Below are 13,024 nucleotides of genomic sequence, written 5' to 3' on the forward strand. Positions count from 1 at the left end.
CACATCTTAGAAACTCCAGCAAATGATTACAAGCCTAAAAGTCTCTCTCTTCACATTGCATTCCCCAGTATGTAGGAGATGACTGGAGACCTTCCATTTTCAGTTGCCATCCTTTCAACTTCACAGTTATACTCAGTACATCCCAATTCTGTCCCAGAATGCTAGGTTATCCCAAGCTCTCAGCTTGCCTTAATGCCATTTATGATAGTTCTAGTGCAGAAGTGCCCTGGTGCTGAAATCCTGATGCTATTTCAACTGTCTGAGCTGAAAGCAATACTTTGAGCCTATGAGACAGATTGGATATTATCGTACGCAGATAAGAGTGTGTTTTCCTACTGTCAAACATGAGTCCTCTGAGATTCCAGCTTTTTCTGTAGTCACTTTACTCCCTTGAACGAGTGATATCTTAACTACCAGTCTAAAGCAGAAGTATCAAAGGAAGCCAGTGATAATATAAAGTGTCAGTGAATGAGAAATTAATCTGTGTCTACAGAGATGTATGTTGCACGCCCAAGGTATTGTGATAAAATACATTTTAGAACTGTTTTTTCTGCAAGGGAAGATATTTTTTTTTATATACCGAGCACTTTTATTGTATGTGAAGTGTTTTGATAAGACAACTGCACTATGTCCCCTGAAAGCTTAGTTTATTGACATTTATAGCAGTACTTGCTGTGTGAGGAACAAATTGCAGAGCTATTTTTCAAGTAGTCTTCAGATCCTGGAGATGTACTGAAAGATAAGGGAGACTTATAAAACCACAGGGAAAAGAGATGCAGTAAGCTCGCTTCAGTCCTTCTCTTTAGTGTGAGCTGAAATCCCTGCTGGACCATGCCCACATTTCAATACAATCAGTTCTCTTCTGCTGTCGCAAACTTGCTGTTGGGTTCCTTCTCAGGGTGAGCAGAATTACACAGAACAAAGATTATGCAAAAAGCCAACATGGAAGCCAGCCATTTTAACATCAAAAATCCAAATTTTTCACCATCTTTATTGGCTACTCAGTGCTTTATAGGTGTGTATTTTGGTGATAGTCACAGCATTAAAGCTGGATAGTTTAGGTGCAGCTCTCACTGCTAGCTATAGAGCTGGAAAGGGATGGCTCATGCTTAAGGATAAAACAGGATTAGAGAGGCACAGAACTACTCGATCCTGTATTCCTGGATCTCAGTCTAAATTGCAGTTATTACTCTAATTCTGTGGTATGCCGTTAACAAGAGAAACTGCTAATTTCACAGTTTCATATCTGTTAATGAATTGCAGCAGCCCAGACTAACTATATGTCGTGGTTTAAACCCAGTCAGGTAACTTGTTCACTCACTCCCAGTGAGTGGTGCCGAGCTGACAACAATCGAGGTCCGTGTCCATCTCCCCCCCCCCTGCACCGGGGCTCTCCCCTTCCCCGCTCCTGGACGAACGGGGAGGAGGATCGAGAGAGTGCAACTCCTACGGGTTGAGACAAGAACAGTCCAGCAACAAATCACCACCGCTACTATCAGCTAAAACAATGATAAGGGAAAATAACAAGGGAAGAGAATACGATACCACCGGCCAAGAAAGCGAGTTCCACCCAGAAGCTCCTGTCCTTCCGGGTAACTCCCAGTTACCCCCCACCCCGGGCATGACGTGCTGTGGTATGGAATACCTCCCTGGCTAGCCCGGGTCAGGCGCCCCGTCTCTGCTTCCTCACAGCTTCCCCTCCTCCCTGGCAGAGCATGAGCCTCACAGAGTCCTTGGTCAGGGTAAACATCACTTAGCAACAACCGAAAACATCGGCTTCACCAACACTGTTCTCAAACTAGAAGTCAAAACACAGCACTGCACCAGTTAACACAAAGGAAAAACATGACTGCTACTGCTGAACCCAGGACACTATAATATGTATTGTAAATACTAGAATTTGGTATGATTATAGCACAGTAAAATATAACAAATCATAGAATGGTTTGGGTTGGAAGGGACCTTAAAGCTCATTCAGTTCCAACTCCCTGCCATGGGCAGGGACACCTTCCACTAGACAAGGTTGCTTAAAGCCCCTTCCAACCTGGCCTTGAACACTGTCACAGAATCACAGAATCACAGAATCCTAAGGGTTGGAAGGGACCTCAGAAGATCATCTAGTCCAACCCTCCTGCAAGAGCAGGGTAACCTAGAGTACATCACACAGGAACTTGTACAGGCGGGCCTTGAATATCTCCAATGTAGGAGACTCCACAACCCCCCTGGGCAACCTGTTCCAGTGCTCTGTCACTCTCACAGTAAAGAAATTTTTCCTGATGTTCACATGGAACCTCCTATGCTCCAGTTTACACCCATTGCCCCTTGTCCTGTCACTGGACATCACTGAAAAAAACCTAGCTCCATCATCCTGGCACTCACCCTTTACATATTTGTAAACATTGATGAGGTCACCCCTCAGTCTCTTCTTCTCCAAGCTAAAGAGTCCCAGCTCCCTCAGCCTCTCCTCATAAGAGAGATGTTCCATTCCCTTAATCATCTTTGTGGCTCTGCGCTGGGCTCTTTCAAGCAATTCCCTGTCCTTCTTGAACTGTGGGGCCCAGAACTGGACACAATATTCCAGATGCGGCCTCACCAAGGCAGAGTAGAGGGGGAGGAGAACCTCTCTTGACCTACTAACCACACCCTTTCTAATGCACCCTAGGATGCCATTGGCCTTGGCCACGAGGGCACATTGCTGGCTCATGGCCATCCTCCTATCCACCAGGACGCCCAGGTCCCTTTCCCCTTCACTACTGTCCAGCAGGTCAGCCCCCAGCCTGTACTGGTACATGGGGTTGTTCTTCCCCAGATGCAAGACTCTACACTTGCCCTTGTTGAATTTCATCAAGTTTCTCCCCGCCCAACTCTCCATGTTGTCCAGGTCTCGCTGAATGGCAACACAGCCCTCTGGTGTGTCAGCCACTCCTCCCAGTTTAGTATCATCAGCAAACTTGCTGAGGGTGCATTCAGTTCCCTCATCCAGGTCGTTGATGAAAATATTAAACAGCACTGGTCTCAGCACCGACCCCTGAGGGACTCCACTAGTCACAGACCTCCAGCTAGATTCTGCCCCATTGACCACAACTCTCTGCCTTCTTCCTTCCAACCAGTTCTACCTGATCATCAAGCCCACACTTCCTTAGCTTATCTATGAGGATGCTGTGGGAGACAGTATCAAATGCCTTACTGAAATCAAGAAAAACCACATCTACCGCTCTACCATCATCCATCCACCTAGTTACTTGCTCATAGAAGGCTATAAGGCTGCTCAAACATGACTTCCCCTTGGTAAAGCCATGTTGGCTGCTCTTAATGACCCCCCTCATCCTTGATATGCCTAGAGATGGTATCAAGAATAAGTTGTTTCATCACCTTTCCAGGGATGGAGGTAAGGCTGACCGGTCTATAATTACCCGGGTCCTCCTTCTTTCCCTTCTTCTAGATCGGTGTGACATTTGCCATCCTCCAATCCCCAGGCACCTCTCCTGTTTCCCACGACTTACCAAAGATGATGGAGAGTGGCCCAGCAATGACCTCTGCCAGCTCCCTCAGCACCCACGGGTGTATTCCATCCGGACCCATCAATTTATAGATGTCCAGATTACTTAACTGATCCCTAACCCAATCCTCATCTACCAAAGCAAACTCCTCCTTTATCCTGACTCCTCAGGCTACAGGAATCTGGGTCCCCTGGGGAGAGTCTGCAGGAGTAAAGACAGGGGCAAAGAAGGCATTCAACACCTCTGCCTTCTTTACATCCTCTGTCTCCAGGGCACCCACCTCATTCAGCAGTGGGCCTATACTGCTTCTTGTGTTAGTTTTATTCGCTATATGTATTTGAAGAAGCCCTTTCTATTGTCCTTGACCCGACTTGCCAGATTAAGTTCCAAGGAGGCCTTAGCTGTCCTAATTGCTTCCCTACATCCTCTAACAGCTGTCCTATATTCCTCCCAAGTGGCCAGCCCCTCCTTCCATAATCCATAGATTCTCTTTTTCTGTACGAGTTTGCCCAGCAGTTCCTTGTTTAACCATGCTGGTCTCCTGGCTCCCCTACTTGACGTCCTACTCATTGGGACACTCTGATCCTGAGCTCTGAAGAAGTGGTCCTTGAATGCTGACCAACTATCTTGAGCCCCTTTACCACCTAGTACCCTTTGCCATGATACTTCCCTTAGCAATTGATTGAAGAGGCCAAAGTTTGCCCTTCGGAAATCCAGAAATGTGGCCTTGCTAGGTATTCTATTCCTCCCACACAAGATCCTAAACTCCACCATCTCATGGTCACTGCAGCCCAGGCTGCCACTGACTGTCACTACTTCAACCAGACCCTCCTTGTTGGTGAGTACCAGATCCAGCAGCGCTCCTCTCCTAGCTGGTTTGTCCACCATTTGCATTAAGAAGTTATCATCAGTGCACTGGAGGAACCTCCTAGACTGTGAATGACTGGCTGTGTAAGTCTTCCAGCAAATATCGGGGTAGTTAAAATCCCCCATAAGGACCAAGTCAGGGATGAGGCACCCACAGCTTCTCTGGGCAACTTGTTCCAGTGACTCAGAACCCTCACAGTAAAGAACTTATTCCTAATATCTAGTCTAAATCTACCCTCTTCCAGTTTAAATCCATCCCACCTTCTCCTATCACTACATACCCTTGAAAAAAGTCCCTCTCCATCTTTCTTATAGGCCCCCTTTTAGGTACTGGAAGGCTGCTATAATGTCTCCTTGGAGACTTTTCCAGGCTGAACAAGCCCAACACTCTCAGCCTGTTTTCGTAGCAGAGGTGCTCCAGCCCTCTGAGTATCTTTGTGGCCTCCTCTGGACTCACTCAAGCAGGTCCACATCCCTCTTGTGTTGGGAGCCCAGGAGCTGAATGCGGTACTGCAGGTGGGGTCTCACCAGAGTGGAGCAGAGGGGGATAATCACTTCCCCCAACCTGCTGGTCACAGTGGTGAACAATGTTGTGACGGTTTCTTTTTAAACTCCTGATGTAATTTCTTTTTCCCTCTCAGTAGTGTGTTCACAGGTAATATAGTTGAGACATCATCTATTGGGAAATAGGTGGACTCAGCTGACTCTTGTGTTTCTACTACAATATTCCCATGGATGACTTTCTTTTCAGACACAGAGGGACACAGTGTCAAGGAGAATCTGTTGCTTTGAGTAATTCAAAGTAATGCAAAGCAATCACTGTGTAGTGTCAGTCGTGTTATTCATGATTCTTGTGGGAGTGTGAATGAGTTGAGGGTTCTTTTGTACAAATGTTACATTCTTGTAGATACTGTGTTAGGATATATGCAATTAAAACCACAACTAAGTTAGATCTGGAAGTAAGATGCTTCAATGTTTTGTTTTTAGGCATGTCAGAAATACTTTCTATTCATTTTGGCTATGTAATTAGGTGAAGTAAAAGGAAGGAAAGAAGGAAGGGAACCTCTTTGAATGTCAGTGGAGTATGTAAGGAATCTTCCAGCATCACCATTTAAACTTTGTATTCAAAAAAAGCAAACAAAACAAAAAACAAACAACAAAAACCAAACAAAAACAAAACCAAAACATACAATATATATAGAAACAGTGCAACTTGTGTCATTGCAGAACAGTGAATGACACCTGGTTTGTACCACCTGGAAAGCAAACCAAGCCATCTGCTTTGTATCAGCATGAAGGATATTGCATTCTGGAGTAAAAGCATCATCAAGGCAGAGGTGTGAGGAGGAGTTCATTGGAGAAACAGTGTAAGAAATAAGATCAAAGGTTTGTCTTAGAAGAGGAAAGAGTCTTAACCTACTCTTAAAATTAAAAGGAATATGTATTAGCCTGTCACTTTGGTGGGCCAGTCCTGCTACTTTCACTGAGCCTGCATGTGCAGACATGTTGAGAAGGGTCTGCTTTGTGCAGAAATCGGTATGGAAATGATACATTGCTTTAATCTGCTTGTGCTCTCAACAAGGACCTTCGGGGGGATGGTAAGGTGCATTGGCCTTGTGCTGGCTCCCTGCCCAAGGGCAAATCCCTTTCTGAGCAAGTGGCATTAGAGCATCAACAACGATACAACAAAAGCCTGTGGCATATATTCTTATTTCTCTTGCACACAGACAAAACCAGACTACAGAGTCCATTTGATATGAGATCAGCTTCAATCATTCAGATTCATAAGTAACATTCACCTGTTATGAGATCAGCTTCAATCATTCAGATTTGTAAGTAACATTTACCTGTAGTTTTTCTTCATGTATTTCTCTAGAGGTTTAACAGTGCGGATTTTCCTGTAGGAAGAACAGATGTCTGTTTAGTACAGGTGCAATTCTGACACTCTGGGAAGTGCCAGTGACCTGCATTTACAGTAAACATAGAAAAGAGGTGTGGTGGCAGAAAATAGTGCATTTGCATGACAGAACTGAAATGTAACCCTGCCTTTTGAACATGGCTAGTCTTTGGGCAAGGTCATAGAGATCTGTGAAATGATCTGGCATCTGAGACCCCTGAGAGGCATGCTTCCATTTCCTCACAGGAATACTGCTAGGGAGCAGCATTTTAAGTGTAATAATGACACAAATTAGATGGCATTTTCCTACTTCGGGTATCTGGCTAGAGGCTGACATCCTCTTTGTTTTAAGAAACCTCTAAGTCCTTGTCTCCCTTAGTGCTACAGTGAATGAGTTATTTTCATTTCTAAGCATTTAATGAATAAGCATTCATTTCTGAAAACATTTGTACTGGACAACAGAGTTTGTAGTGCAAGTGAAAAGCCTGGACTGTTCAACTGTTTCCAAGGTTTTTTTAAAAGGCAGAAAAGCTCTCATGATCATTTGATCTGAAATGAGTTGTGCATACCATGGGGTGTTCCCCAGTAATTCTTCCCTCACACCCATACCTTTCGTCTGAGCTACGGCACATGTTTTAGAAATACATTCATTTGTGACTGGAAAAGATCACAACCCCTCATGGAATGCGTTAGCTAACTCTTAGGTAATACTACAAAACCTTCAGCTTCAAACACCAGCTCTTGCTAGGCTATGTTGGTAATGGAGGCATAAGTAGATGGACAGTTGCCCTGTCTTATGAGCCATTTTGATGCTGATCCTGCCCCTGGCATAAACTATAGTCCAGGGTTGTTCTCAGTCATGTCTGTTTAGAATGGTCTGCCTGTATGTTCTTCATACTTTGAAGATTATCATTGTTTTTTGAAGCTGCAGGATAAGCCAGCAAAGATATAAAGCCTGACTTGAAAATGAATGCTGATGTGACTGCTTCTGGTTTCTGATTCAGCAGAGACATAGATGTGTTTCTCGGAGTGGAGGATGTTGTTTCAGTTACGCTTCTGAGGTAGTTTGGCATGAAAGGCTGAACAGGGTGGAAACTTTCACTTTGAGCAAAAGAACGGTTCTAATGGAGTCTATGTGCTTGTACTTTTTCATGTCTGTCCTTTCCCACAGCTCTCCCAGACCAAACATTCAACTCCCCAAACTGATGGTGGCAAAAAAAAGAAATTCAATTAACTGTGAAGATGTGTTTTCAGAAAGAAAAATATAACCATGGAGCTCTTAAACACAATGTGGGGAAGTGTCAAAGACCCTTCAGTTGCTGCAGAAAGAGATCCCAACACAACCAGGTTAAGTTAGAGGAAACACACAGATGAGGACATTATGCCCCTATAAACTGCCAAAAGTCCTTGTCTTTTGTCCACCTCTTCTCCTCATCAAAGCTGCTGGCAAACTGGAGGACGCAGCACAGATCTGGCACAGTCAAGAAGGATTTTCAGCTCCCCAATTAAAGCAGTGTGTATGGTCCATCAGGTAAGCCAATGCCCATGTAAACATCTAGTAATAGCTACACAGGAGGCAATCAGGGCATCACCTTTGTTTTTGTTTATCTGAGACAGGTGCTCATAGTGGTGACCAGAACTTCCCTGCAATAAGAAGAAACATGCAAAATGGTGAAGATTTTTTGAAAATCCTCATGTTCAATTTGTGAAACTCACATTTCTTGAAAAAGCCTCTTTGGGTGAAGAAGGCAGTTTTTCTCTTACGCTTGCACGTGTGCATTCTTGATCTGACATTACTTGCAACCACAAGAGAGCACTCTTTCCTTTGAAGATTTCTCAGTTTCCCCAGAAAGCTAGAGACATGCCATATAAGTTTGCAAACAGCTTGTAAGCTGTTTCAGTTAGACCAGAGCAGCCGAAACAACAAAGCTTGCAGTTGTCTTTTGGATTTCGTTGTGAAAAGCCTTTGGGTAGTTTTCAGATGACAGAAGATTTGGTTCCTGAGAGGGAGGAGTTGTGCCAAAACTTTGAAGATCCCTGTAAACTTTGCAAATTACCCATCTTTTGGAGACAATTATATCAAACGATATCGTGGATTACAATACATGAGAAGTGTTTAGAGCCTGGAAGATTATTTATGTTTGGCATTAGCTCTTATGGTCATAATTTCAAGCAGAGAGAAAAGGAATACACAGGAACCCTCTTATTATCTTTTGAAATATGAAGATCAGAGGAAAAGAAGGGTTTAAAGTGTGGAGTGATGGTCCTCAAAACCTGTCTGTAAATTAGCTGGTATCCAACATCTATAAAAACAACAAGGCTTAGAGCTGACTTCCAGGCACAGAGTGGACCTCATGAATGGTTAGCAGTGCTTTGAGATCTGAGTGTTCATACACCGCAGGAGGAAATTGCAGCCTGTGGGGCAGAGTACCTATACAAATGTTTCCTCCTTGCTTGGACTGATACAAGATTTGGAAGCCAAATTCGGGAACTGACATTCCACCAGTGGGGAATAAAAAAAAGAAGCATGGACAGCAGTAAAGATGATGATGGACTACTGAACAGGATTGCATTTCCAGGAGCTATGTCCCTGGCTAACAGCCATGTGCATCCCCATGGGGTGCCCCTAAGAGAGCCCTTTGGGGTTCCCTTCCATCTGGACCCATCTTACTGGGAGCAAGCCTATGGCGGGCACACAGGTCGCATCTCCTACATCCCATTCCCTGGCTACGTGGGCATCTATGACTATTCCTTTGAGCCTGCCTTCATTCGAAAGAGGAACGAGAGGGAAAGGCAGCGGGTGCGCTGCGTGAACGAGGGCTACACACGCCTGAGAGAGCACCTGCCCAAGGAATTTGCTGACAAGCGCCTCAGCAAAGTGGAGACACTGAGAGCTGCAATAAGCTACATCAAACACCTACAGAGCTTGCTGGACTGTCATCCCTTAGGGTCGAACAGCAAAGAAATGCTCTCTGACAAGGAGCTCCCAGAAGCTCCCAGTCCTGGTCGCCCGCGGGAGTGCAACAGTGATGGAGAGTCCAAAACCTCATCAGCTTCATCCCCCTACAGTGAATTTGAGGAGATGGGCAGCTAAGTAACAGCCTCTCTGGAGACAGAAAGCTGAAAACCAAATCTAAAACCCTGGGGATTTTTCCACAGATGAAAATGAATACCAGGAAAAGGAAAAGCAGCTAGAGAAAACCAGAAAAGGTATTTTCGATCTGTCAAAGGATTTAACTGTTGTCTGTACAAAACCTAAAGATGATTTGTGAGCAAACAGATATATCTCAGGTTGCTTCAGCTGTGTTACTAAACTTCCTTTGGACTGTTAAAACTGAAGTGATGTTTGTATTCTATTTTTCATTCAGCTTTTATTCTATTCATCTATTTTCTTTTGCCTTTCACTTGATGAGACAGCAAAACAAGATGAATGCATTTAAGGAAATTCCCCTTCCCTTTCTCCTGCTTCCTCCTGTAAGTTTTATTGGCTGGTTTTCCTGACTGCTAACCTGAGATGCACTGGCTTGCAAAAACATGGACTGGGAAAGGTAAGATTTAGATAAAATGTCTTTCCCTAAAATTTTTAGGAAACTCACAGAAATACTTATGTTTCTGAAAAGACAATTAAAAAATATAAATAAGGCTATATTTGGGAAATAATTTATCGCATGGCATCTTTGAAAGTGAAAGAAGCAACTCGTTCATTGGACACTGGCTATCTGGTGATTATTTGAAGGACAATTTTCAGGAAAAGAAAATCTGACACTTTCATTTTAATCAATACGAAAAAGAGGAAACAAAGTTGTGTAAAGCTGCATTTTCAAAAGCAAAGCTCCGCTCATTATACTGAAAAAATGTTGCCAGTCTTTTTCCTCCTTTTCTGAAAATTGAGTTTGTGGACAAAATAATCTTGACTGTGTCTTTTCGGCAGGTCTGATAGAAATATGCTTAAAAGTATGTTCCCGTAGTGGTTAGATACCAGTGTGTACAAAAAGGGTAACATTGAATATATCAGTTTACATCTCTGCATGAAAACCTAGGTATTTCTCCTTTTGTTTAGAATATTGTAATACTTTTTCAAGGAATACACCTTTTAAAATTAGTATCTCAAATTCTATGGACTACCTTTAATTTGGACTATGTCTACTTAAAATGAGAATTTGTCTCCAAATTGCTTGAAAATGTTCCTTTCTCCAAGGCCAGATTTAAATAACATTTAGCTGTCTTAAATCCCATGCTGAATATGGGGTAAACACCTTCTTACCCATACACTTTCAAACAGACTTTTCAAAATTCTGCTTTTTTTGCCCTATGTTGGTGAAATGGATTTGTATCTTTTTGTCTTTCCTTCATGTCATGCTGACTCGACACCTGAAAAAATACTCGTGTATAAATAAGAACAAATACTGATGAAATACCTCAAAATGTGTCTATAAATTTCATTTAAATAAAAAATTGAATTATTCCTGGCTATGTTCTTTTTCACTTTCAATTGCTAACAAATGGGACAGCACTGTTTGCTGGAGTAATGAATTTTCAGGAAAGAAGAAAGAAACTAGATAAGAAGTAAATAGGAACTGCTACCTATTAAACAACATTTTAATCTAGATTTTTAAATCTAGATATGGAGCAGGTTTGTGCAGTGGGCATCTAATGAAAATTATTGGGTATAAAACCTGCTGATTTTTAGCAGATCATTCTGAACATTTGTTCTTTTAGTTATTGTGTCCATCGCATCCACAGGCTTCATTCTTTATTCTTTATATGGTAAACAGCTTCCTTTTCTAATGTCTATTTTGTTTTTCTTGCTACTTTTGCAGGGTCTGTTTCCCAGACTGAAAGAGTAGAGGTCTAGTTACCTGGACAATTCAGATCCAGAGCCAAAGCACTCGTTTCTGGGTGCATGTTGTATTTGTTATCCAAGAAAGGGGAGGGGAGCAAGGTTGGGATCCATTATCTCATGTCTTTTTTTCTTTCCTTTGTGTTCACTGACAGAGATTCAACCTCTCTCTGCGTCAGTTTTTTGATTTCTAGAAATACGGTGGTGCTGCTGGTAACGCTGTCAGTAAGCCTGAATTGCATTCCTCGGTCAGAGCAGAAGTTAAATCTTTGTTATCTGTGAAAACCATACACTTCCTCAGAGTACCTGAGACAAGTTCCATGAAACATAGTTGTTTGTAAAGCACTCTGAAGATGAAAAGTGGTTAATGTGCACATAGTGACAATTCATAGCCAAATCAAACTGAATCAACATAAAAATTACCAGAATGACCGTTACTTCCTGGGCAGGGCACATCAGATAACGCTCCAAATAGTTTTTTAGGTCAGATGGTTGTCATGGAGGCTTGGTCCCTACAGAGATATATGTAGGAGCCAAAATCCTCTGATTTCAAACGCTAGAGCTAGTTAGGCCATCCAGAGGAATGAACTAGGCTGCGGCTCTGCCCCTTTTCAGCTTCATCTCAAACGGGATCTTCCTCAAAGGGAGTCTAATTGAGTGACAAGCATCACAACCTGTGCCTCTGCTTGGCTGTCACTGCTGTAGGATGTCTCTTCCCCTGTGAGATGCAGGCTGATCAGCTGCACATTTAGATAGGACTGGTTTTTGTTGCAGATCCTAAATATTCTGCAGTCAGAACCAAACCTGGACTTTGCGAAATAATATTCTGGAAAATGCCTCTGGACTTCAAGTCAAGGAGACTTGAAAATCTACATTTAATAAAACTGTGGCTACTTTTATGTATGTATTGTACATCTCTGGAGATGTCCCTAAAATACCCCCAATCCAATGTTAATACTGAAGGTGTAAAAGCTAGAATGTCACGTGTAGCTTAATTTAATTTTAAAGGAAAACTGATTTCTGGATGAAGAGAAAATTCTGTGTGGGAAAGACTGTCACAGGTTGAACTACTCTCCTTAGGAAAGTTTTACCTTTCTATTTCTCACAGTTCCTGTTGTCATGCAAATCTCTTGCACATTTTTAGCACAAGGAAGTAGAAAACAGCTCAAGATTTCCCAAAGATGAATCAATGCTTCCTACAGGCATCAACAAAAGTTTAAAGTGAATGCTAAGTTTCAAAAGCTTTCTTAAGCTGTATCTGTCTAGACAAAGGTTTTCTTCAAAGCTTCTAAAGTGTATCATTATCAGACTTTGAAAGCAGACATTGATCCAACTTGTCATCATGAGAATTAAAGTTTCAATAAAAATGTTGACCAGGGAATTCTCTCCATGTGGCAGAATTACTGTTTACAAGAAAGGTGAACACTTCTATCTGTAGGCAACCATGCTACAGCTCTATTGAACTCCTGCACACCAAATGCAGACACTTTAATCTTTGTATCAAATGTGAAAGAAACCCCACACATCTGAAGTCTTCCCTCTTCTGCCATTAAATTACAAATCCATTTGCTCCTTGATATTATCAGCATTTTAAAGATGTGTAATCCTGGCCATGGAATTGCTTTTAATCCCCTAATAGCTATTTAGCTGATTTCTTTGTAAAAGCCTGTCCACACTCCTTTCATGTTATATTACCCAGTGTCAATAACATGGCCAAAGAAAACCAGAGGCACTATAGAAAAGTCATGTTCAGACAGTAAAGCAATCAGGGCCAGTTTATCTCACTGGAGTAAATGAAAAGGGAACATCCACACAGAAAATAAAGACTGAAAACATTTGACACCAGCATACTTGCAAAGGAGACAAAAGAAGATCCAAAACATCTTGAGGAGAGGCTTGCAAGTTGTACCAACAGGAGAG

General features: G+C 42.5%; 1 protein-coding gene across 1 annotated transcript; it reads left to right on the forward strand.

Moving 5' to 3' along the window:
* The first annotated feature begins 7,100 nt into the window (after window positions 1-7,100).
* On the forward strand, window positions 7,101-10,710 carry ASCL4 (achaete-scute family bHLH transcription factor 4). The gene is made up of 2 exons (XM_061445072.1): window positions 7,101-7,795; window positions 7,882-10,710. Exon 2 carries the CDS (start codon window positions 8,792-8,794, stop codon window positions 9,356-9,358), a length of 567 nt encoding a protein of 188 aa, XP_061301056.1. The 5' UTR covers window positions 7,101-7,795; window positions 7,882-8,791; the 3' UTR covers window positions 9,359-10,710.
* The last annotated feature ends 2,314 nt before the right edge of the window (window positions 10,711-13,024 follow it).

Source organism: Pezoporus flaviventris, unplaced genomic scaffold (genome assembly GCF_033815535.1).
Source record: "Pezoporus flaviventris isolate CSIRO_AGI_PZ_B2104156 unplaced genomic scaffold, CSIRO_AGI_Pfla_v1 ptg000002l, whole genome shotgun sequence".
In the NCBI taxonomy this organism is placed as follows: Eukaryota; Metazoa; Chordata; class Aves; order Psittaciformes; family Psittacidae; genus Pezoporus; species Pezoporus flaviventris.